This window comes from Eschrichtius robustus, chromosome 14, assembly GCF_028021215.1.
Source record: "Eschrichtius robustus isolate mEscRob2 chromosome 14, mEscRob2.pri, whole genome shotgun sequence".
NCBI lineage: Eukaryota > Metazoa > Chordata > Mammalia > Artiodactyla > Eschrichtiidae > Eschrichtius > Eschrichtius robustus.
In genome coordinates, this window is record NC_090837.1 from 18,881,411 (window position 1) to 18,907,640 (window position 26,230).

At 46.5% G+C, this 26,230-nt stretch overlaps 1 protein-coding gene across 4 annotated transcripts in view; it reads left to right on the plus strand.

The window, feature by feature from the left end:
• The first annotated feature begins 69 nt into the window (after positions 1-69).
• The window catches only part of KCTD10 (potassium channel tetramerization domain containing 10), a 34,505-nt gene continuing 8,344 nt past the window's right edge, over positions 70-26,230 (plus strand). Inside the window, exons 1-6 of one of the 4 annotated variants that reach the window (XM_068562262.1) lie at positions 70-145; positions 6,856-7,069; positions 15,308-15,477; positions 18,138-18,227; positions 18,551-18,603; positions 19,896-20,091. In XM_068562262.1, coding sequence (XP_068418363.1) covers positions 143-145; positions 6,856-7,069; positions 15,308-15,477; positions 18,138-18,227; positions 18,551-18,603; positions 19,896-20,091 — 726 coding nt within the window. In that variant the 5' untranslated portion in view covers positions 70-142. Of the gene's footprint in view, positions 146-3,576; positions 3,596-6,855; positions 7,070-15,307; positions 15,478-18,137; positions 18,228-18,550; positions 18,604-19,895; positions 20,092-26,230 lie in introns of those variants that run through there. The other 3 variants (XM_068562263.1, XM_068562264.1, XM_068562265.1) reach the window with 3 other exon arrangements.

A 26,230-nucleotide genomic window follows, 5' to 3' on the forward strand; every position in this document is an offset into this window, starting at 1 on the left:
ATGTCCTCTGCGGGGCGGAAGTGGCGTGGCCGAGTGCGGAAGTTCCCGCCCCTGCCCCGCCTCCGCCCCAGGCTCACGCGAGCTGGGTGTTTCCTGTCTTTCTTAGTCCGGGTTTGGAGACTCCGGCGTCCTCCGGCTTTTCATGGTAAGGAGGGCGTTGCCCGCGGACTGGGGGCTCTGGGCGGGCGAGAGAGCGGGGCAGAGATAGAATAAAGGGGGCAGGGACCTAGAGGAGGGGGTTTGATGAGGGACTGTCGCGATAGGAGAGAGGCGGTTGGGGGAATGGATGGGGGGCGAGGCCGGGGGTGGGGGAAGGGCTCTGGACGGAGAAGTGTGTGTGTGCGTGTGTGCGCGTGTGTGTGTAGGGGAGTGCTGTGCCTGGCTGTTGGGGGATCCGGGAAAGGGCATTTGGGCTTGGGGAGTAGATATGTGCATGGATGAGTAGGGGGGGCAGTTTCTGAGACTTGAGCGCTGGTCGGAAATGAGAATTGGTGATTGTAAAGAGAACAAAGAGATGTCACTGAAGATGGACATCTGGAGTGGAAAATGAGGATTTGGGCAGGGTTGTGAAGGAGAATGGGTAGTTTATGAGAGGGCGAAGTGGGATTCCTTGGAGCGGAGTGTTCGGGGTTTTTGGAAGTTGTGCTAGAGTCGCTGGGTTTCGGTGAAGTGGGGACGAGGCTTCCAAGTGCGTCTGAACACACGGGCTAGTGGAGCGGAGGAAAGAAACCCAGGGAGCCCGCCGGCGGGCGTGCGCTCGGTGCTGGGAACTCCGCGGAGGTATGATGCCAGGGTCCTGAGGTCAGGGTACCTTCGCCACGGAATCCAGCGCCTTAATTGGCGCCTGGGTACCTATCTAGTCACTTGCGTCGAGACCTGGGGTGGCCACACCTAAGGAGCTGGGGACGTCTCACACTCTTATCTTATAGCTGTGGGAAGTTTCTCTGTGCTTGGAATCCTTCAAGGGTCTGTTCTTGAATAGCCCTTTTTCCCTGGGTGGGAATGACCAAAGTTCAGCCCAGACCCTCTTTTTACTTGTTTGCCCCAAGTCTTTAACCTGGCAAGTGCAGTCTTTAGGGAACACCGGTCCCAAGGCCAATGTTGAAGAAAAAAATGATTCAGCCTGTATCTGACTTTGAACAGCTCCATTTTGTGCAAAGTAAGTTCCACTTGAGAGAGAGAAGTCATTAAAGCAGTGGTTCTCAAACTGTGGTCTCCAGACCAGCAGCATCACCTGGGAACTTGTTAGAAATAGCCAAGTTTTCTAGACCTACCAGACTACTGAGTCGGTCTGGGGGTGGGGACCCGCAATCTGTTTTTAGCAAGCCCTGCAGGGGATGAGAGTGATGATTTCTTGATTTGGGCTCTGTAATGAGAGGTGCATGAGAGTGGGAGTCAGAGGATCCTAATAGTTCTGGTACTTACTTTTCTCCCCTTAAAAATGGAGGGATGATAACGTTTTCCTCACTAGCCTGCTGAAAGAAATAGGCCAATGGTTTGTGTGCTCAACACAGGAAGAGAAAGTAATTAGACAAAACTCTTGGAAATAGCAGTGGCTCTCCTGTAAGTTTTGGATGCAGAATAATGCTGCAGTTATGTGGTTGGTTGAATTTATTTTTATTTTTTATTTTTTTCATAAATTTATTATTTATTTTTGGCTGCATTGGGTCTTCATTGCTGCGCGCGGGCTTTATCTAGTTGCGGCGAGCAGGGGCTACTCTTCGTTGTGGTGCGTGGTCTCTAGGCGCGCGGGCTTCAGTAGTTGTGGCACACAGGCTCAGTAGTTGTGGCGCACGGGCTTAGTTGCTCCACGGCATGTGGGATCTTCTCGGACCAGGGCTCAAACCCATTTCCCTTAGCATTGGCAGGCGGATTCTTAACCACTGCGCCACCAGGGAAGTCCACTGGTTGAATCTAGTTTTGTTGAAATGGAACAGCAGACCTCTGAGTTGTAGAAGTGCCCTGATTTGGGGGGTAGGGGGAGTTTTATAATTAGCCTCAAGGCAGTGACTCTTAGCTAGTTAAAGGAACACCTGAGCTTTGTGGCTGCACATTAAAATCACCTGAAGAGCTTTTTAAACACTAGTTTCTGAGTTGCCGCGCCCTTCCCCAATTTGATTAATTGTTCTGGGTGAAGCCAAGGCATCAGCACTTTTTAAGTGCACCCAGGTGATTTCAGTGCAGCCAAGGCTGGGAAGCTCTGGCCTCAAGGACAACTTGAGCAAAAGGGAAACTACGCTAAATGCTTAAACATTTATTCCTTGAGGGTTATTCTGAAGATTATAGCTTTAACTTCATTTTACAAGTTAGGAAGCTGAGACTCGGTGAAACCATTTGTCTGAACGTCACACAGAACTGCAGTTTAGGTTTGCTGAACTCTTGTTCAGACCTTCCACACACATCTCCAACACACACACACACACACACACACACACACACACACACGCGTGACAGTTCTACTGAGAGAGGTAGAGGAAACTTCAAAGGGTGAGGGATTTGGTGCCTTTTTTCCTGTTGTACTTGCCTGGGTCTCCTTTCGAGTCAAAGGTTTTACCCCTTAGGCTGATTTTTATTTTTTAAGCATGCGTACAGTTGCTTCTTGTCTGTGTGTGGCCTGAAGCTGTGAAGCAGGGGCCTGCTTTTGTTTCTGATTCGGTTTGTTTTTCTGTGTGGTCAGGAATTCATAGGGCTCATAGAGCCAGAGGTTGGGGAGCTTCTCCAAGACCAGGAAGTTAAATATAGGTTGATTGAAGTGGGGTGACACAGAACTTTTAGAACAGCGCGTTGAAATCTTGGCTGCACATTGGAATCACCTAGGGAGTTGGAATTCTAAAGTGCTATTGCCTAGCCACACCCCCAGACCAATTGCATCAGAATTTCCCTGAGTAGGGCCCAGGCATCAGGATTTTTTTTAAGTGGAGAGCCACTGTTTAGAATCAGCAATAGTATGCTCAGGGGAGGTGGGAAAGAGAAGCCTGGACTTATTGATCTAACTAGAATAAACTTCTGATTGAGTAGAATCAGTAACCAATACTGCAAGTGTTAATTACCTCTGTTTCTTGTAACCAGTCGAGCTCTCTCCTGCCTCACCTCCCCAACCTCATTAAGGATGAAACAAAGGCAGGATCCCAGCAGGGATGGCTGGGGAGGCCTCGGAAGAGAGGTTTGCTGTGAGAGGCTCATTGTCTACTGCTTTGTGGCCTCCACTCCCTGTGACTCAGGCTTAGGGATGAACACAGCCAGAATCTTTTTTCCAAGGGCCTCTCCTAGTATTGAAGTGACTGACCTTTGGAAGGGTGGGCTCTGGAAAAGTTCAGGGCTTTCTCTGTCTATTTGGAAGTCTCAAGCTAGATCAACATGGTTTCTGCCTTTATCTCTTAGTGATTCGGTCGAATGTCAGTAGACCTGGAAATGGACTTCAAAGAGAAGATAATTTGAGACTTGGAACGCATTCCCAGATCATCGTAGTTTGAGTGCTTTGCGTTGCTCTGAGGCAGGGGCTGGGCTGAGTGCTCTCTGGGGCATCGCTCACCGCAGCCCTGGGAGGTGTGGCCGCTGTCCCCACTCGCTAGACGGGACTAGACTCAGACAGCTGGTAAGTGGCAGGGCTTGGGGCCTAAACTCAGGTGTGACTTCCAAACCCAAGCCCTCAGCCACACATGACCTCCTGTCTTTCTTTCAGAGCTTTTTTGTACTTTCTGAAGAATGCGGGGTGGGGCCCCCTTTCTCAATTTCTGTGTCATAGCTCTGTATATACCAGGCATGACCATTGATAAAACCATGGGCTTGGGACCAGGCAGGACTTGCCCACATCCTTCACTCGCTTCCTCATCAAGACACCTCCGTCACCAGTGCACTTGGGGAAGTGACTGATTGTGGGCTGAGGTATCCAGATCCACAAAATGGAAATACTGATAACTGTCTTCCAGCATTGTTTGGATTTAAATGGTAGTATATGGTGATAGAAATTAAAACAGTGGTATCTCCTGGAAGGGAGGAGTGGGAAAGGGCAGGGAGGGGCTTTCTGGAGTGATGGAAATGTTCTCTATCTTGATTTGAGTAGGGGCTACATAGATGCATAAGTTGACCCAAACTCATCAAACTCTACACTTAAAATACACTTTAGTGTATGCAAATTATCTTTAAAAAGGTATTGGAGAGCAAAAAAAGTACAGCACATAAAATTATTCTTTATGATTTTGTCTGTTTCACGGTAGGTGCCTTACAAAATGCTATACCATTTCCCCAAAACATATTTATTTATTTATTTATTTTTAAAAGAAGATCTCTTATTTATTTATTTATTTATGGCTGTGTTGGGTCTTCGTTTCTGTGCGAGGGCTTTCTCCAGTTGCGGCAAGCGGGGGCCTCTCTTCATCACGGTGCGCGGACCTCTCACTATTGCGGCTTCTCTTGTTGCGGAGCACAGGCTCCAGACGCGCAGGCTCAGTAATTGTGGCTCACAGGCCCAGTTGCTCCGTGGCATGTGGGATCTTCCCAGACCAGGGCTCGAACCCGTGTCCCCTGCATTGGCGGGCAGATTCTTAACCACTGCGCCACCAGGGAAGCCCCCAGAAGGCCATTCTTCGTCCATGTCGTTCTGCAGTGCCCTGACAACAGTGGGTTCCCCAGTGGGTGATTTCCAGGCCACTCTTTTGAGGGGATGGAGGTCAAGCAAGTTGGCCATTGCCTCTCCTGTCACTGGTGGATGGCAGGTTGCCACCCGTTAGTCCCTTAGCCCATTTAAAAAATAACACTTGTGGGGACTTTCCTGTTGGCGCAGTGGTTAAGAATCCGTCTGCCAGTGCAGGGGACTTGGGTTCGAGCCCTGGTCCAGGAAGATCTCACATGCCACGGAGCAACTAAGCCCATGCACCACAACTACTGAGCCTGCGCTCTAGAGCCCGCGTGCCACGACTAATGAAGCCTGCGTGCCTAGAGCCTGTGTTCTCAACAAGAGAAGCCACTGCAATGAGAAGCCTGCGCACCGCAAGGAAGAGAAGCCCCCACTCACCTCAACTAGAGAAAGCCTGTGCGCAGCAACGAAGACCCAACACAGCCAAAAAATAAATAAATAAATTAATTAATTAAAAATAAATTCTAAAAAAAATAACATTTGTGTTTTACCAGCTATAAATGTAATACGTGTTTATTGTGGGAGGTCTGAAAAAGAAAAGCATAAAGAATAAAAAAAAAACCAAAAAACAGTCCTTTTTCAGTCCAGGGTATAGTTTTAAAGGTTTTGTGTTGTCAGTGCCCTCCAGCTGAAACCACCAAGAGCGTGTCTGTAGTCATAGTTGGGTTTGTTTCCTTGGTGCATTGAGGGAGAACTGTGGAGAGTCTCAGAAAGAGGACTCGGGCTTCTGGTGGGTGATTGTGGGAAGGACTCAGGGAAGTGGGGCTTTGCTCTGTGTTGAATGCTGCCGGGAAACAGGGCTAATTCTGGGATTGGGTCTTAGTAATTCCTCACTTGAAGGCGGGAAAGATGGAATGGGGCTCTAATTGTTAAAGAAGCAGCCATGACTCTTATTGGTCATTTTTTGGGGGACAATGTCCTTGTTTTTGTCTGTGTTCAGACATAATTACAGAGCGGCCTCGCTTGTATCTTGATGCGTCAGCCGCCGAGTTGCCTTGTATGCTGGTGATGTGCTGTGAAGTCATTCACATTCTGTGGGAACCCCGAGGCCTCGGCGTGAGTGCCAGGCCAGCTCCTGGCCAGCAGGGGCTGCCTTCTCAGTGCTGTGCTCCAGATCCAGTAAAGACTCAGCCACTCTCGGAATCTCCAGCTATAGAATGTTCCCTATTCAAGAAAAGTTTTCTACTGGGAGTTTGGGATTAGCAGATGTAAACTATTATACATAGGATGGATAAACAACAAAGTCCTACTGTATAGCACGGGCAGCTATATTCAGTATCCTATGATAAACCATAATGGAAAAGAATATTAAAAACATGTGTGTATAACTGAGCCACTTTGCTGTACAGCAGAGATGGGCACAACATTGTAAATCAACTACACTTCAATTAAAAAAAAAAATTTTGGAAAAAAAAGTTTTCTTTGAATACACACATGCCAGGTACCAGTCTCCTTTCCTGCGTCTGCTTAGATCAGACACTGCATCCATTTCTCTGATGGGGATGTACATGGTCGCTGGCAGTGCTCTTCAGGGAGACTCAGCGGATCTTGCTGGTTGGGGTAGCACTAATACAGGAAGTCTCCATTTTGCAATAACTTGCTTCCAAGAGTTTTATGTCTTTTGTTGAGTCCTTAGAAACACTTTTTCCCTGTAAGGGAATGGTAGTTGAGACCCCACTCAATTTCCTGAAAGCTTGTTTCCTGGGTAATTCAACTGCAAAGTGGCACTTTTAGCTGTTCCGTGGTGCGTGACAGTAAGGAAACGAGACCTTGGCAGTGCTTTGGGCCGCTTTAGGATACAGCCAGGGTGTTCATTTATACGGGTAGTGGGCACAAAGGAAGTCCTTGTAATGCAGGACTTAGTGGCAAACTGGTACTTGCAGGGTCAGCAGTGAAGCCAGTGTGTGAGGCTGTCTGCGTGGAGTTTGGGGCAGGTTGGGGAGTGCATGCTTCTCCCCATGGGGCAGCCGACGCCCCAGCTCCCACCACTGGTTCCCCTGCTGGCCTAGTTGGCCTCTGATGTTAAGAGAAGCCAGAAATCCAGATTTTCCTGTGAATTCTCCCAAGTTGTCAACGCTGGGAGCAAACTTTGTTTTCAATGCAGTATACGCTTGGACTAAGCAGAACACATCTGGAGGCCAGCTGCAGCACCCTGGCTGAAAAAAGTAAATCAGGCCTGGTGCTGTGACCCTAGTGACCCTGTGTCTGTCCCCTGGCAGGAAGAGATGTCAGGAGAAAGTGTGGTGAGCTCAGCGGTGCCAGCGGCTGCGACCCGCACCACTTCGTTCAAGGGCACAAGCCCCAGCTCCAAGTACGTGAAGCTGAACGTGGGTGGAGCCCTGTACTACACCACCATGCAGACGCTGACCAAGCAGGACACCATGCTGAAGGCCATGTTCAGCGGGCGCATGGAGGTGCTCACGGACAGTGAAGGTAAGCCCAGCCTCCGGGGCCTGGGACGTGCTTGTGGTCGAGGGCTTCTTTCCAGTTCAGAAAACCAACGTGAAACAGGCAGTGTCCACAGGCCCAGGTTTCCTGTTGTGCTCAGTGTTACTGGGCGTGCAGGGAGCCTTGAGAGTGAGTAACAGGGAGACTGGATCTAATGGGGGGGGCGGGGGGAAGGGGAGGTGGTCAAGGAGGGCTTCCCTGAGGAGGTGACACCTAAGCTGAGAGCTGAAAATGAGGAGTCAGCGGGATGGGGGGTCATAATCTCGACTTAACTGTTGATTTGCAGTGTGACTTTGAGAAAGTCACTTCCCCACCCCAGGCATCAGCTCTGTACAGTGGATGCTGGACTGACTGCCCTGGTTGGCTCTCTTCCCATTCTCTCGGTCATGATTCTGTGATGTCAGAGTGAAACTCAAGTGTGACAGAGGTGGGAGTGTTTTCTCTGGACCATTGTCCTCCTAGGATGGGGTCCTGATAAAAGACTCACAAACCTGGATTTTGGAGTCTCAGCTCCCCATTTTCTTGTCTGGTGACCCTAATCAAGTTGTTTAGCCTGTTGTTGTCTCATTTCTCCATCTGGTAAATGGGCACAATGACACCCACCCCGGGGTGGCTGCTGGCCCATAGTAAGCATTCAATATATGTATATTCAATGCGTGGGTTTTTTGTTTTTGTTTGTTTGTTTTTAGTTGCGGCATGGGAACTTAGTTGTGGCATGCGGACTTCTTAGTTGCGGCATGCGAGCTTCTTAGTTGCGGCATGCATGCGGGATCTAGTTCCCTGACCAGGGATCGAACCCAGGCCCCCTGCATTGGAAGCGTGGAGTCTTACCCACTGGACCACCAGGGAAGTCCCCAGTGCGTGGTTTTTTTTCTTTTTGTGGAAAGTCATGTTAATGAAGGACAAAGGATTGTTTAAGATGGTCCTGCTTCCCATAACTACTTCCCACCCACCTTGAACACTCAGACCCCTGCAAGAGGGAGCATCCTTCCCTGGCTGGGTTTATGGGGCAGGTCACATGAGGTTTACAGATGGCCCCATCCTTCATTCCTTGGCCTGAGCTTGCTTGAGACCAGGCCAGACCACGGCTTGGCTTGACCCTACCTTACCTGTTTCCGAGGCTGGCCTCTGTGCTCACGCCCCTGCCTTTCTCGAGATGGTAGTTCCTGGGAGAGTGGCGAGTTTTGACGCGGGGTGGGATTGGGGGCCCTGGGCCTGGTGTGCACAGCGTGTTCTCCTATCCTAAGAGGACTGCACCCTGGACTGTCTGCTAGTGGGGGCGTCTCCCTCTGTGTCCTGGAGAAGCCAGGCTGCTGCAGGACCTGCAGTCCCACTTCCCTGAGTTCCCCACAAACTCGGGTTTCTGGCCCAGCAGCAGGTGAATGAGGTCAGAGCCCCAGAGCTGCCTCCGTGCCCCACCCAGAAAACGCCAGGGTTTTTATGAGTAGGAGGATCCCCTCTGCTGGGCCGCACCCAGAATTGCCCAGGAGTATTTGTAGAAATCAAGACAATAGCACCCCAGCTGCTGAAGGAAGTGGACCTTATCTGAGACCCCAGGATTGTTGTGGCCTTTCTTCCGCCCTGCCCAGTCTCTGGCGGGGCTCAGGAAAAGCGGCTGGCTCGCTTCAAAGGCAAAGTGGAAGCCGTGTCTCCTTGAGAGCCCTCAACCTTGGTGGCTTGATGCTGTGTCACAAAGGAGACAGAGTCCACAAGCTTTCCCATCCCCCAACTGGGAGACGCACAAGAGTGGAACCAGTGGGCCTGCGCAGGCTTCTAAACAGCTGCCAGAGGATGTCCTTTCTTGGTGCTTCGTGGAAAACCCAGCATCTCCAGGGAAGCAGTGCTGCCTTTGACAGTCCAAACCTCAGCTGTTTTCACTTCACAGAACTCCAGCCCCCTTCAGGTCATCACGAAAAGCTCACAGTATGGCCTTTTATGGGTTTTGTCTCATTTAAGCCTCACCTTAACCCTTTAAGGGGTGGCTGCTGTGGTTACCGATTGCTAAGTGAGAAGTGCACATCTCAGAGAGGTGAAATGCTTTTTCAAAAGCTACAGGGCTGGAAACGATGAAGCTACTGAACCCAGGACTTGCTGGCTCTTTCTGTCTGTCGTGCGTGGTTTGATGTGGGCCCAGCCCTAGGCCTGGTCGTCTGAGTGTGGCAGCCTTATGGTCCAACCACCAGCTTAGAGATGAAGCCCTTTTGGGCCTGGGATGTCAGGCTGGGTGTCTGGTCTTCCAGCCAGCGCTGTGCTGGCAGAGCAATCCTGTTGGCCCCTAGGGAGTACCCTGCCCAGCCTGACCTGTGGCCTAAGCGTGCCCTTGGATCTACAAAACGTGGTAGACTTTCTGCATCTCACAGCTTCACCCTGGCCTTCAGGCAGGAAGCTTGTCGGCAGCAGTGGAGTTTGCCACAAACAGGCCCAAATGCCAAGTGCGGCTCACCCAGGCGAGTGAAGCCAGCAGGACGGCATGCTGGTTAAAGAACGAGGGCTCTGAAGAGACCGAACAGCATATGCATTGTGTTGCTAGAAATCTGTACAGGATACCTGAGAAGCTGGTTGCTTCTGGGGAGGGGACCTGGGGTCCTGGGTGGGAGGCAGACTCTCTTGCACTCCACGCCCTTCTGCCTGCCTGAGTTGTATACCGTGTGCACGTAATTCCTCAACAGAGAGGAGCGTGGGTGTTGGAGGTGGAGCTGGATTTGAGTCCTGTTCTGTCACATGGTAGCTGTCCCAGCTAACCTCTTTGGAGCAGTTTCCACGTATTGGGCATTGTGCTCATACAGGCTCATTTGCTGTTCACTGGTGACGTGACACTGGGCGAGTGACTGTTTCTCTGAGCCTCTTTCCTCGTTTCGAAGTTGCAAATGGTAATGCTTTTCGGGCTTGTCATGGGGATTACATGAGGACGTTAGAAAGCCCTTGACAGAATGCCCGGCACTTTGGGAGACTCAGTAAATGGGGGCTGTCTGTTATTGCTTTAGTCCTGCCTGGGCTGGGGTGTAGAGGGGGCGGGGTACGGGGAAGTGGTCTCAGCACGCTGGGGAGAAGTGGCCTGCCTTGGCCTTGCGGGATGAGGGTGTGGCAGTCTCACGTTCCCCCTACAGGGGTCGCTCTTCTGAGAGGACACGGTGGCAGTGATCAGGCCTTTCCCAGACTCCTCCCCCAAAAAGTTCAGTTCCTGCAGTGCTAGAATTTCTCCCGGAGCCCTTGTCATTGTCGTCATTGGCGGGTGGATTTATGTGGCACCTTTTGTAACACGACTTCTGTCCGGTCCTCACCTGTAGTTGCCTGCTTCATCCCTGTTGCTTGTAGTACTTTCCCGCCTTAAATGGTGTCTGGTCTCTGGCTAATGTTTTTGGAGTGGGGAAGTCTATAAACTAGATCAGAGAAGAGAGTCATTTATCTAATTATCAGTACACGTTCCCTAGAAAACCAGTGGGGCAGTGTAATAAGCGGGAAAACTGCAGTACCCGTTTCCCTGAGCTCTCCAGGCCTCCTGCCTTATGCAAAATTCTGTAATACGTTGAAAGCGTTTAAACTGCATAATGTAACAAACTCCCTTGTGCCCCGACTCAGACAAGGACTAAAACATTACCTGGACCCATGGGGCTTCTCTTTACCCTCTCTGCCTCTCTCCCTTCCAGCGATAACCTCTAAGTAGCTTGACTGTGGGGTCACTGGGGTGGATTTCGGTCTTTGCTGCACAGTGAGTCACCCTCAGAGCTAAACCTTGATGCCTGTCGTCCGTCCCCCCCCCGCCCCGCCCCCACTCCTCAGCCAGATGTAACTGGACAGGGTGTGGTGGGCATTAGGACTTGAAGAGCTCGCCGTGGGATTCTAATGCGTGGCCAGGGCTGAGAACCACTGGTGTGGGGCTTTGCACGGATTACTGTTACTACAACTGTTTATGTCCGTAACCACCGTATAGTTGGTGCATTTTTAAACATCATATAAATGGTGTTATGTGTTATAGCTTGTATGTAGCCTTTTAGCTTTTGCTTTAGTGAGCATTATGCCTGTGAGATTGATCCATGAAAAAACAGCTCTAGTTCACACATTTCCCTGAAGTAGAGCATTCCATGCAGTTTATGGATCCATGTTCTGTGATGGTTATTTAGGCCGTTTCCAGCATTCACTGTTAGGAATATTATCATTCTCCAGCACTCTCCCAGTGCATGTGTGGGCTCTGCTTCCCAACCGTTGCCACATCATGGCACACCCAGAAAATAATATTCTTACTTTGGTGAATGAAGAAGCTCTGGAGTCCCCAGGGCCCACAGCATTAAGATCCTACCCACCACCGGGAGCTCTGTCCTGGAGTTGACTCCCAAGAGGGGAATTAGGGATCATGTCCTCGGCTTGATTAGATATCAGTGGCTGTGTCAGTTATCCTCCCCACAGGGGTCTGAATTTTTGCCAACGCTGGGCACCTGTCATTGTTTACTTACTGCCAATCTGATGGTTATGATACGGTACTTTGTTGTTTTATTTAGCATTTCCTAATTTCCAGTGCATTGAGTGACTTATGTTTATTGGCCATTTGTGTTTCATCATTTAGCTGCCGGACAGTATCTTTACACATTTTCCCGTTTTCCTTTTTTTCTTTCTTTGTAGAAGTATATATTCTGGATCATATTTCTTTGTGGTCTTATGTTGTAAATATCTTCTCCCGATCTGATTTGTTGACTTTGATACCTCGAAGTTTTTACATTATTTTTTACATTTAGGTCTTTGATCTATTTCAGTCAGTGGTGCTCAACCAGAGATGATTTTTGACCTGGAGAATCTCTCCATAACAAAGAATTACCCGGTCTAAAGTGTCAGTAGTGCTGAGGCAGAGAAACCCTGCCCTAGAGATTCTGATTCAGGAATGAGGCTACTTCCAAGAGTCTGAATTTGTAACAAGGACCCAAGTACCTTAGGCAACTTATGAACAGGCAAGTTTGGGGACCATAAAAATCTAAATACCTTAGTATGGAGAAGGAGAGGTCAGTGAAAGCTCCCTGGAGGAGGTGGGGGAGGGAAGGAGAGAGGAAGTACCTGGTCTGCTGGCGGGGCTGGGAAGGGGAAGCCCGGCGGTCCAGTCCCCCGACTCTGAGCCAAGCCTCCTCCCAGGCACCCCAAAAACCATGCAGACCCCCTTCCTGGGGGCTGGAACATTCCGCCTCTGGATGCCGCTGCCACTCCTCTCTGTTCTCCAGTGATGATGACATATGTAAAGGGCTCACCATCAGAGACCTAATTTGATGCCTGCTGGCAGACCCGGCATTGTGCTCTGTGCTTCCTGTACATTCTCTCATCTTACCTTTATGCCAGCCCAGGGAGGAACCATTTTTAGAACAGGAAACTGTCGGACAGAGAGGTTAAGTGAGACACCGACGTCATCCAGCAAGTAGGTGCAGAGCTGGGTTTCCAGTACAGGCCTGTGCTGTCTCACTCAACCTGTCCCAGAGCCTCCGGGTCTACACCCCTCACTCTTCTTCCCAGCCCTGCCGAAGGGGCCGGGGATCCCAGGTCGCCCCGACCTGGCTTGGCTTCCCTTAGCTTGTCTATATGCTGGGCGCTGGAGCTGACTGTTTCAAAGGGATTGATTCCTGCTTTGAAAGCAACTAAAATATTTTGAAGTCAAAATGCTAATTGAAACCTCATGGAGAGAGTGCCTGGCTCTGCTCTTTTTTTTTGCCCTTATTTGTCCAAAGTATGATTCCTTCACCACAAGCATTTCCTGACAGCATTCTTGAGCCAGAGCCCAGTGTCACGGTCCGCCTGTTCGTTTATGGAAACTCTGGACTGTCACTTGGGTAATTGATTTCAGGGGCCCTCGTTCTTTCTGAGCGGCTGCGTTGTCCACGCATCAAAGGCAGACGAAGACATTTTCTTCCCAGAGCAGCTGGGTGGAATTTGTTGCCCTTTCTCCCAAAGACTGAGGTTCTACGTGTCTTCTCAATTTCGTATGATGAGAAGAGTTTTCCTACGAGTTCCTTGCTTGTTCTTTGTGGTTTAGTTCTGCCTCCCCAACTTGGGAGTGTCCCTGAACCTCTCTGAGCCTCTGTTTTCATCTGTGGAAAATGCAGGGGAATGAGCCTCCGTCAACAAGAACTGTTGGGAAGATAATACAGTCTTTCCATACCTTGTCGGCTCACTGGAAGGAGAGCACTTGATCCACAGTAACACAGGGGTCACAAACTGGTGGCCAGCAGGCCCTGTTTTGGCTGCCCTGTGGTGGGTTAATGACAGGTTTAAAAAAAAAAAAATCAGTTTGCTGTTCTTTAGAAGTCAGGAGATTTCACAGGGAAATCTGCATTTTTGGCTTCTCCTGGAACCTCAGGGGCTCTCTCAGCCCTGGGCCTCATTCCTGCCTGGCCAGTTTTGGCTGGAGCGAGAAGCGCCCCCTTGGGGGCGGGGGGAGGCAGGGCCTGTGCTGTGGTCCTCCCTGCCCACCCGCACTTGGTCATCCTGTGTGCTCAAGGCCCCTGTAGGCATCTGAGCTGCGGAACAGATGCTGAGTCCGCACTTTGTTGTCTCGGCTGGAGAAAGGAGTGGTTGCATAATGTCCAGCGGGCACTGTCGAGGCGAGAGGATTTACCACACCTGGGAAGGCCTCGTTGTCCTTCCTCGGATCCAGGGTCTGACTCCAGGCCACACATTTGCTTTGTGTTTGCCGAGATTGGGGATTAACTTCTCGCTGTACTCAGGAAGCCATAGCAGCGTGCAAGTGCCACGCAGAAGGCTCTGGAGGGACGAGACGGGACCTTTAACCAAAGGCCCAGGAACCGCGGACTGAGGAGTAGTTGCAAAGCAGAACGTGGAAATGGCCTCGTTGTCAACTCTCCTGGTGATGGCGGCAGAGAACACTAACTAGTGCACTAGAACACCTGAGCACACTTGGCGGGGCTGGACTCGGGGGAGGCGGGCCGACTTGTGACCGGACTTGAGAAGGTGCCTTGGCTGCTCGTGGCCTCCATTGGCCTGTGCCGCTGATCTGGGGCCCGGGGTCTGAGGAGGATTTGGGAAGACATAGTGGTCTTAGAGTGGAAACCTGGCTCTTTTCCCAAATTGAGGGAAAGCAGGGGCAGAGAATGATGACTGATTCCTGTGTGAACCTCCTAACTTCCCTGGGCACTGGCGTTTCCTCACCTGCAGTGCGCAGTAGGAGACTTGGGGCCCCCCTTCCCGGGGTGACCCTGCTTGTCAGGAAGGCCGGGACTTCTCTGTCTGTCTGGCTTCACGTTTTCTCTTGAGATGTACTTGGTCTTCACTTCATCCCTACTTCCCCTTCTGGTACCTCCTCCTCCCCTTCCCAGGCTCCAGTCCTCTTTCCTCTTCCCAGTAGCACTTGCATGTCAGCGGAGGAATTTCGAGAAGCCGCTGAGCGGGCCCTGCAGGCCAAGGCCAGGACTGGAGACTGGAGAAGACACTGAGAAGCGGCAGGACTCGCCTTGCCCCCACCCCCAAGGCACGATTTCGCACTGTGCCTGGTTCTGGTCAGCAGCTGGGAAGTGTTTCCGTATCTCATGAATGCCAGCGCCATCTCCCCAAGTTAGACTAAATTGCTTGAGGGCAGGGTCTGGCTGGTCACCATTTATCTCAGATCGCTATTGTTAGCCAGCCACTAAACACTTGTGTGGGGGGTTGGATGGAATTTTCTTTGACGGTGCTGGTGAGTGCCTGGGGCTCACCCTTGGGAGTCAGATGTCACAGCCTGCGGCAGTGAGCCGTCTGCTTCCTTAGAAATGGCTCTGTTATTTGGGAGTCTGAAAAAAAGCGTTGTTGAAAAAGGGAGTAGATACTTTCACATCAGAAGCCTTTCCCCTGTCAATGGGATGTGCTCATTTGGACCCATTTTATCCAGGTGTGGGGTAGGCCCTCTTGGGATATTCTTGACAAAGGGATTTTTGAGGTACTTCAGGAACATGCTTTCAGGATCCAGGGGCCGTGGACTTCCCTGGCAGTCCAGTGGTTAAGACTCCGTGCTTCCTTTGCAGGGGGTACCGGTTCAATCCTTCCTTCGGTGTGGCCAAAGAGTTAAAAATAAATAAATAATATAAAGGAGCCCAAACCAGTGAGTCCGGGGTGTGCTTGTCTGCAGCCAGCGGGGCCTGGTCAGCCCTTTGCTGGTAGCTGGGCAGGTGGGGCCGCGACCCTCTCTGTGGTCCTCTCCCCGGAGGTGGTGGGAGCCAAGAGACACCCCAGCTCTCCTCCCCCCTCCTCCCACCGCAGGCTGGATCCTCATTGACCGCTGTGGGAAGCACTTTGGTACGATACTCAACTACCTTCGTGACGGGGCGGTCCCCTTGCCTGAGAGCCGCCGGGAGATCGAGGAGCTGCTGGCAGAAGCCAAGTACTACCTGGTCCAGGGCCTGGTGGAAGAGTGCCAGGCAGCCCTGCAAGTAGGTATCACCCTTTCTCCCCGTGTGGGCAGGGGGAGCCCCAGACTCATCTGCCTTTCTCATTGTCCCCCTCCCTCATTGAGCTGTTGTGAGAGTTAATGAGTTGACCCCGGAGCTGCTCCCCTCTGGCCTGTGCGACCCCCGAGAGGCTTCCCTGTGATGCTGAGGCCACCTGACTGCTCTCTGGCTTATTTCAGCCCCCATGGTGTTGGGTCCTCTCCCTGTGTGCATTGTAACCCTTCAGTACCGAGCCATGGGGTGTAAAACCTGATCCTTTTTCTGGACTCATTGGGAGACTTATTCTCATCCCACAAGTCATTGTTGAGAGTCCAGCGTAATCTCTACAGACAGACACCCCTCACTCCTCAGCTGGAGCTGGGGCAGGACCACTGGGGTCAAGTCTAGGGACAGTAAAATCCCTACAAAATCAGAACGCTTCTAGATGTAGCCAGCAGCCATTTATTTCAAGGCAAGTTAAGACATGGCAGAGAATCAGAAGAGCCCCTTTGCGTTGTCCTAGGAATTGGATCTGTAAACGTGAGGCTCTTGGGTGGCTCTCCACTGGGACAGTACCCACAATGCCAGTCTGTCTGAGGAACTGTTATTTGCACAAACCACCCCTGCCGCTACTGCGAGTCTGTGAATTCCCTGTAAATCTAACTGAATGTTGTAGCTTTTACTTTGTTATTTTTTATTTCATTCGTATGTTTATTAAAGTAATGCATGTAAAGCATTTACCAAGTCAAGTTAGTATTGTAAGGCTAGGTTGATATCAAAAACACTACCATACGCCTTTCACCCACTCCCACCCCTGCAGCAGCCTCTTTTAATTCTTGCAGCAGTTGTTTACTCACCTATTTCTTATACTATTTATTGATTTTTCAGTTTACCACATTATCTACTGGCATTTCTGTAGAAAATTAAAATTTAGCTCATGCACCACCCCCAGCCACTACCAAACTTGCATGCATATATTCCTTCTCCCAGTATAGTTTATCACAGTTTTGATAAAATCCATACTCAGAGTTTACGTTGAGTCATGTAAATATTGTTAACAGTTGAGCCACAGAGTATACAGTGATTGTTTCCTTTCTTGTGTAACTTTTCAGTTTGCCAGAATTAGTGATTGCTTCATTGTCTTTTGTTTGCTTGGTTTTCTAAGCACACATCCCTAATTCAGCCCTAAATTCTCAGAAACTTCAGTCTCCTTTTGGTATGTTCCGACACATCAGGGAATCTCTGTTTCATCTTTGTCTTAGAGACATGCCCTCTGGGTTCCTTTTTGTGGTTTCTGTTAGTCTGAGATTAAACCTCCGGGACTGACCTCCTAGTTTCTGTCGCCCTTATCCTTCTATTTTCTCAGAGGATTTTTTCAGTTCCCTGAAAAAAGGTGGTTCCCTGTAGAGGAGTTATATCTTTTCAACGCTTCTATTGAATTTTTCATTTCTGCTATCGTATTTCTAACTCCCTAGAGCCTTTTCTTGTTCTCCGAGTGCTCTTTTTTATATAGCACGCTGATCTTGTTTCATGGGATGCGATATCTGCTCTCATCTGTCTGATGATACTATTTGAAGTTTTCTTTCTGCTGCCTTCATTGTGTGACTCCTTCTCTTACTTTTTCTCTCTCTTTTGGTTTCAGTCTCATATTTGAGAGGCTTTCCGAGTATAATCTGATGGTCCTTGGTCTGTTGAAATTCAAGAGTAAAGGCTCTGAAACACTGTATATATTGTTGTCCAGTGGGCTTCAGTGGCAGATGATAAGGCTGGCTTTTTCAGTGGGAACTCTCAATGTCAGAATCTGTAAGCCTTTTTTTTTTTGGAAAGGTGGTTCCCTGTAGAGGAGTCCTCCACTCCCTTGCCTGGCGTGTATAAGCCTGACTGGCTGCCTTCTGAGATCTGAGTAGGAGAAGGGGCTGGGGTGGGGGTAGGGCTCACCGTTTAGTGTGTAGATCGTTCACTTAATCCCCTCTTTTCAGAATAGCAACTCAGCCCTGTCCTCTCCTGTACAAACTGCTCCAGGAAAGTGGACTTTTCTCCTGCCCGGCTGGGGTAGGGGATCCATCTGGAGGTCTCAGCAGTGCTTCTGCCGACTAGCAAGCAGCGCTCTGCTCTTGCCCTGAGCCCGCCAGCCTTCACAGCTGTGGATTCTTTCCCATCTGCCAACTTAGGTTTCAGCGTTCTCCTTCTCCTTGGTTATCACTCATTTGAGACCTGCTTTCCAGACTTGAATTTTTGGCGTCTTTTGTCTGCTGACCTCACTTTTCCCATTCTTTCTCTCCTTATGGGCTTATAATTCCTCTGCAGTCATTGCAGTGGGGTTTTAGGAGCTTTGATGCAATCATATTTCATCTGCCATGTTTAGGGTGGCTTCCTGGGCTGTGGCTTTTGAGTGGCTTCCTGGGCTGTGAAATTTGTCGTCATTGTTAGTATTTATATGCCAAGCACCCTGGCATATAACAGTCCTGGCCGAAGAGCGGGTTCACTGGAGAACTCCACTCCTGGTCGTCCCCCATCCTACTTCACTGGTGCTGGAATCCGCCTCTCTTCCCAGCCACGGCTGCCCCATCTCCCCTCGCCAGAGTCCGTCTTTGCCCGGAAGGCCAGCTTAAACAGTTCAATGCTGGGCAGGCCTCCCAGGCTGAAAGCATGTTTTGTTCCAGCAGAACAAAGATACTTATGAGCCTTTCTGCAAAGTTCCTGTCATCACCTCATCCAAGGAAGAACAGAAACTTATAGCGACTTCAAATAAGGTATGGTGGAGGCAACCTTGTGGCATTTCTTTTGCTACCAAAAGTGGTGGAGGTTCTTCTGAGTAAGTTTTGGAATAAAAATGTGCGAAATTGCCTGGGCAAGGCCTGAGAGGGGGTCAGGAATGGGAGCGTACAGCTCATTCTGTGTTTCTCCTGGTGCTGGCTCACGCAGTCTCCCTCTCCAGCCCCACCCCAGCCAGCAGGCTACGCTTACCTGCCTCTTCAGGCAGATGGCAGGGCTCCAGCGCTGTGGGAAGCCGGTGGTCCTTCGCACCTGCACTCCAAGTGACTCTCTTCTTCCTTTTTTTTAAAACAACCCACAGCCAGCCGTGAAGTTGCTCTACAACAGAAGTAACAACAAATACTCGTATACCAGGTAAGGTGTTGGCCAGAAAAGACATCTGCACTCACACCAGCCAGGCCCAGCTCCCCTCGTTCCCTTCAGATGAGGGTGGCCTTTTTGCACCTCTAGAATGCCCAGATGGATTGATAGATATGAAATCTAATTCACACATACCATAAAATTCACCATTTAAAAATACACAATTCAGTGTTTTTTAGTATATTCAGAGTTGTGCAACCATCACCACTTACCTAATTCTAGACCATTTTCATCACCTCAGAAGGAAACCTGTACCTGTTAGCAGTCACTCCCCATGTCCCCCTACCCTCTTATCTCCCCCAGCCCTAGGCAACCACTATTTTGCTTTCTGTTTCTATGGATTTGCCTACACTGGACATTTCATATATATAGAATCTTACAATATGTTGCTTTTTGTGTCTGGCTTCTTTCACTTAGCATAACGTTTTCAAAGTTCACCCATGTTGTAGCACGCATCAGTACTTCATTCATTTTATGGCTGAAAAATATTCCATTGTTCTGACAGACTACGTTTTGTTTGTCCTTTTTCATCAGCTGATGGACAGTTAGGGTTGTTGCCACCTTCTGGCCGTTAGGAATAATGCTGCTGTGGACATTCATGTACACATACATGTTTTCATTTCTCTTGGGTGGATACCTAGGAGTGCAATTGCTGGGTCATATGGTAACTCTAGGTTTAATCACTTGAGGACCTGCCGAACTGTTTTCCAAGGTGACTACGCCATTTTATGTTCCCACTAGCAATATATACGGGTTTCCAGGATGCCTTTTGGCTCTTGGGAACGTGTGGCTCTAAATCAGGAACTTATGGGTTGTAGGGGTATTAGATGAAGTTACTCAAGACCCATAAATGGACCCAGGATAAAAAGTCTCCCTCGAGCGGGTCACTCATCCTCTCATGTGGCTCCGTGGGGCTCTCCTCCATGTCCCCCACCTGGTGCCTGTGCCTGCAGACCCCGTGGTTTCACCATTTCATCCCTGGCTGTTGCACAGCAGGGCGTCCGCTCCAGCACGCTGGTGAGGAGCGCAGACTTGGAGGCTAGAGCTGTGTTTTTGAGGCTCAGCTCTGCCATTTATTAGTTTTTGGCCTCTGGCAGTCCCCTAATTTCTCTGACCCTTGCTTTCCTTTGAGCTTTGGGGACTGTAGTGCCTTCTTCACGGGCTTACCGTGAGGTTGAAAAGGAATGGTGGAGATGATGGGCCCGGTGTGTGGAAACACTCCCCCACTGGTGGTGGCTGTTAACACCAGCTTGTAATCAATCACCTTATCAAATGCTCTCTTGCAGCAATTCTGACGACAATATGTTGAAGAACATCGAACTGTTTGATAAGCTGTCCCTGCGCTTTAATGGAAGGGTCCTGTTCATAAAGGATGTCATTGGGGACGAAATCTGCTGCTGGTCCTTCTACGGCCAGGGCCGCAAGATCGCTGAAGTCTGCTGTACCTCTATCGTCTACGCCACTGAGAAGAAACAGACCAAGGTAAGGGCCTCCAGAGGATGGTTCTGAGTGGCTGGTCTGAAATCTGTATTTGAAAAACTTCCCTTTCTCCTTGAGCAAAATACACTTCAAGAGGGAAGGGCTCTAAAAATGCTTTCCTTGACTCATGACTGCTCATTGTTCAAATATTCATTCTCTTTTGGGCCCTGGAAAGATCCAGATGTAGGCTTGGAAAAACAGAATGGCGTTTCCTTTCTGACACCCAGTAAGTATAGACAGTCATACTGCTCCTGGGTTCCTTTTCCGTAAAGGTTGATTCAGACGGGTCCTTGTACCCGTGTGTACCCCACTGCCTGCATTTTCTCCTCTGTCATCAGCGATCTGATCCCATCAGCGATCTGATCTGACCTGTGCCAGCTCCTTTCTGTCTTCCGCTCGACGCTGTTTCCCACCACACTGGCCCCATCCATCTCACTCATCAGGAGCAGTGCTACCTTCAAGGTCTTGACCTTGGCCTTCTGGTCATGAGCTACTACTTCCTTGTCATCTGTCCTCCTCTTACCCACTGACTTGGGCAGCCCTCCACCCTCACTGGGTCCCCTCAGCACTCCTCGTGGATCTGGGTGGCTTCTTCCCAGCACATGACTCCCTGACTGATCTGGACTCTGGACCCATTTTTATGTCATCCTCTGCAAACCAGTGGACCTGACCTCTCCCTTGGCTTCTGTCCCTGTGCTGTTTTGCAAAGCTAGATTGTGCTGCAGAGTGTGGTTAGAGATCTGGTCCACTGTTAATTGATATTCACTCCCTTTAGGTTTCTGCTTGCCTACCCTCCTCCTTAGGCTATGTGACTGGGTTGTTTTTTGTTTTCCTCCCTTCTTTTTTTTTCTTTTTATTGAAGTACAGTTGATTTATAATGTTGTGTTAATTGCTGCTGTACAGCAGAGTGACTCAGTTATATATATATATATATACATTCTTTTTCACATTCTTTTCCATTATGGTTTATCACAGGATATTAAATATAGTTCCCTGTGCTATACAGTAGGACCTTGTTGTTTATCCATCCTATATATACCAGTTTGCATCTGCTAATCCCAAACTCCCAATCCATCCCTCTCCCATCCCCCTCCCCCTTGGCAACCACCAGTCTATTCTCTGTGTCCATGATTCTGTTTCTGTTTCATAGATAGGTTCATTTGTGTCATAATTTAGATTCCACATATAAGTGATATCATATGGTATTTGTCTTTCTCTTTCTGACCTACTTCACTTAGTAAGATAATCTCTAGTTGCATACATGTTGCTGCAAATGGCATTATTTCTTTCTTTTTTATGGCTGAATAGTAGTCCATTGTATATAGGTACCACATCTTCTTTATCCATTCATCTGTTGATGGACATTTAGGTTGTTTCCATGTCGTGGCTATTGTGAATAGTGCTGCTATGAACATAGGGGTGCATGTATCTTTTTTTGAATTATAGTTTTGTCTGGGTATATGCCCGGGGATTGCAGGATCATATGGTAATTCTGTTTTTAGTTTTCTGAGGAAAACCTCTACACTGTTTTCCACAGTGGCTGCACCAACTTACATTCCTACCAACAGTGTAGGAGGGTTCCCTTTTTTCCACACCCTCTCCAACATTTGTTATTTGTAGACCTTTTTCTTTTTTTTGAAGGTATTTTATTTAATTTTTTTGTGTTTAATTTTTAAATTAAAAAATTTTTTTCTTATAGGTCAGTTTTATTTTTTAAATAGATGTAAAATCATAATTTAAAGTTAAAGTGAATCTAACAATGTTAGAAAATAATAATATATAATATCTAAGGAGGATTTAATCTTAGGAATACAATAATGATTCAACATTTTAAAAATCTTAAAAAGTAAAAGAGAAAAGTTTATGTCCTTTTTTACAATAACTGTACTTCTTCAAAATCTATCCTAAGTACACAATAGACAATTCAAAAGCTTTATTCACAACAATGTTCATAGAGACATTATATATAGCAATGAAAATTAGAGCTAATCTGAATGTTCATCTATAGCTCTAACTAAGCGAATTATGATGTAACCACTCAACTGAACATTATATAGCCATATAATGTTTACAAAGAATTCAGTAGAAAATGCTATGATAGATAGATCCCTGACTTTGTCAGATTTTAAAACTCAGACCTCACTAAGGCTTATTCTGATTGCTCTATTTAAACTTAAAACCAACTTCTGTCCGCCAAACACACTCCTGGTACTCCCAATCTGCCTTACCCAGCTCAATTTTTTCTTTTTTATGTAAAACTTACGAACATCGACAAAACTAGATGATTTACATGTTTATATTTACTACTTATTAGAAATATAATCTTCTACCTTTTCCTATTACAATATGATCTCAACAAGGAAAAGTTGTTTGGTTTGCTGATGTAGCTCAAGTACCTAGAAGTACCTAGCAAAGTTACATATCTTGAATGAATGAATAAGTGAATGAATTTAACGTTAGGGATTTTCATTATTTGTAAATGACCTCAAATTCTGTGACTTATGAAAATATATAATTATGTTGAGGGCTGAATTTAATTCACAGGCACCATGAGTCAAATGTATATAGGAGGTGCCTGGCATCTGAATCTCAGTGTGGTTTTGTTGTTCTCTGGACATTTTAGGAAGAAAATTACATGCTGTACAACAGCATACCAGTCAGTGATAAAAAGGTAAAAACTACGGATACATGTAACAACGTGGATGAGTCTCAAATGCATTAGGCTGAATGACAGAAGCTAGACCAAAAACAAAAACAAAAAAACCCCAGTATATCCTGTAGGATTCCTTTCATATAAAATTCTAGAAAATGCACACAATGGTAGAAAATAAGAGTGCTTGCCTGGGGAGGGATAATTGTAATGGGGCATGATAAAACCTTTGGGGGTGATGGAAATGTTCCATATCTTGATTGTGATGGTAGTTTCATGTGTGCATATAGCTGTCATAGCTCATCAAATTGCCTACTTTATGTATGAGAAATTTATTGTACAAAATTCAACGTTAATAAACTTGTAAAAAAGAAAGTTAAAAATATATACTCAAATGGTATTAATGAATGTAAACATTATCAAAACTTTCAATATGAACCTCTGATAAATTTCAAGGATGTTCAACAATATTAAATGAAAAAAAATCAGGATAAAAATCATGTGCACATCATAATTACAACTATGTAACCATAAACAGGAAAAAAAATAGAAGAAAATATACCAAAATACTAACATTGGGATTCAACAATGATCATTTCTTTTAATTAATTAATTAATTAATTTGTATTTTTTAGCTTGATAGCTCATTTACTTTTTTTTTTTTTTACATGCAAACATTCTAAACAAAATTTTATCAAACTGGATCCAACAGTATATAAAAAGTGCAATACAGCATGACCAAATAGAATTCATTCCATGTATATAAGATTGGCTTAACATTGGAAAATTAATTGATATAATTCAGCCTATTAAACTTTTTTTTTCACACACACACACTGTATTTTATTTTTACAAGAGATAAATAAACTGACACCAAGTATTGTAAATGGATGACCACAACAAAAGCAACAATGATTGCAATTACCAAAAAATTTTTAAATTTTTATTTTATATTGTAGTTGATTAACGATGTTGTGTAGACTTTTTAATGATGGCCATTCTGACTGGTGTGAGAATGTAGTTCATTGTAGTTTTGATTTGCATTTCTCTAATATTTAGTGATGTTGAGTGTATTTCCATATGCCTACTGGCCATCGGTATTTCTTCTTTGGAGAAATATCTCTCTAGGTTTTCTGCCCATTTTGTGATTGGTATGTTTGTTTGTTTTTTTTTTGTTGAGTTGTATGACTGTTTGTATATTTTGGAAATTAAGCCCTTGTTGGTCGCATTATTTGCAAATATTTTCTCCCATCCTGTAGGTTGTCTTTCCGTTTTGTTTATGGTTTCCTTTACTGTGCAAAAGCTTGTAAGTTTGATTAGGTCCCATTTGTTTATTTTTGCTTTTATTTCTATTGCCTTGGGAGACTGACCTAAGAAAACATTGGTATGGTTTATGTCAGAGAATGTTTTGCCTATGATCTTTTCTAGGAGCTTTATGGTGTCATGTCTTACGTTTAAGTCTTTAAGCCATTTTGAGTTTATTTTTGTGTGTGGTGAGAGGGTGTGTTCTAACTTCATTGATTTACATGTGGCTGTCCAATTTTCCCAATACCACTTGCTGAAGAGACTTTTTCCCGTTGTATATTCTTGCCTCCTTTGTTGAAGATCAATTGACTGTAGGTGTGTGGGTTTATTTCTGGGCTCTCTATACTGTTCCATCCATCCATATATCTGTTTCTGTGCCAGTACCATACTGTTTTGATTACTGTAGCTTCGTAGTATTATCTGAAGTCTGAGATGTTATGCCCCCTGCTTTGTTCTTTTTCTTCAGGATTGCTTTGGCAATTCTGGGTCTTTTATGGTTCCATGTGAATTTTAGGACTATTTGCTGTAGTTGTGTGAAAAATGTCATGGGTGATTTGATAGGGATCATGTTAAATCTGTAGATTGCTTTAGGTAATATGGCCATTTTAACTGTATTAATTCTTCCAACCCAGGAGCATGGGATATCTTTCCATTTCTTTGAATCATCTTCAGTTTCCTTTATTAACGTTTTATAGTTCTCAGCATATAAGTCTTTCACCTCCTTGGTGAGGTTTATTCCTAAGTATTTTATTTGGGGGGTTGCGATTTTAAAAGGTATTGATTTTTTTTACATTCCCTTTCTCATACTTCATTTTTGGTGTGAAGAAATGCAACCAATTTCTGTATGTTAATCTTGTGTCCTGCTACCTTGCTGAATTCATTTACCAGTTCTAGTAGTTTTTGTGTGGAGTCCTTAGGGTTTTTCTCTATATAGTATTATATCATCTAAATATAATGACAATTTTACCTCTTCCCTTCCAATTTGGATACCTTTTATTTCTTTTTCTTATCTGATTACTGTGGCTAGGACTTCCAATACTATGTTGAATAGAAGTGGCGACAGTGGGCATCCTTGTCTTGTTCCAGATTTTAGCGGGAAGGCTTTCAGCTTTTCACCATTGAGTATTATATTGGCTGTGGGTTTGTCATAAATAGCTTTTACTACTTAGAGATATGTCCCCTCTATACCCATTTTGGTAAGAGTTTTTATCATGAATGGATGTTGCATTTTTGTTAAATGCCTTTTCTGCATCTATTGAGATGATCATGTGGTTTTTGTCTTTTGTTTATGTGGTGTATCATGTTGATTTGCATATGTTGAACCATCCTTATGAATTTGGGATGAATCCCACTTGGTTGTGATGTATGATCTTTTTTATGTGTTGTTGGATTTGGTTTGCTAATATTTTGTTGAGAATTTTTGCACCTATACCATCAAAGATATTGGCCTGTAATTTTCTTCTTTGGTGGTGTCTTTTTCTGGTTTTGGTATCAGAGTGATGGTGGCTTCATAGAATGTCCTTGGGAATGTTCCCTCCTCTTCAGTTTTTTGGAGGAGTTTGAGAAGGATAGGTATAAGTTCTTGTTTGTATGTTTGGTAGAATTTGCCTGTGAAACTGTCTGGTTCTGGACTGTTGTTTGTAGGGAGTTTTTAAATTATAGATTCTATTTCAGTTCTATTGATTGGTCTGTTCAAATTATCTGTTTCTTCTTGATTCAGTTTTGGTGGGCTGTTTGTTTCTAGAAACTTGTCCATTTCTTCTAGGTTGTTGAATTTGTTGGCATATAATTGTTCTTAGTATTCCCTTATGGTTTTTTGTATTCCTGTGGTATCCATTGTTATGTCTCCTTTTTCATTTCTAATTTGTTTATTTGAGTTCTCTCTCTTTTCTTCTTCATGAGCTTGGCCAGGTTTATCAATCTTGTTTATCCTTTCAAAGAACCAGCTCTTGGTTTTATTGATTTTTCTATGTTGTTCTTAAAATCTCTATTTCCCCTCTGATCTTATTATTTCCTTCCTTCTGGTGACTAGGTTTTGTTTTTTCTTCTTTTTCTAATTCTTCTAAGTGGTAGGTTAGGTTGTTTATTTGAGATTTTTCTCATTTTTTTGAGGAAGGCCTATATCTCTATGAAGTTCCCTGTAAGAACTGCTTTTGCTGCATCCCATAGATTTTGTATGGTTGTGTT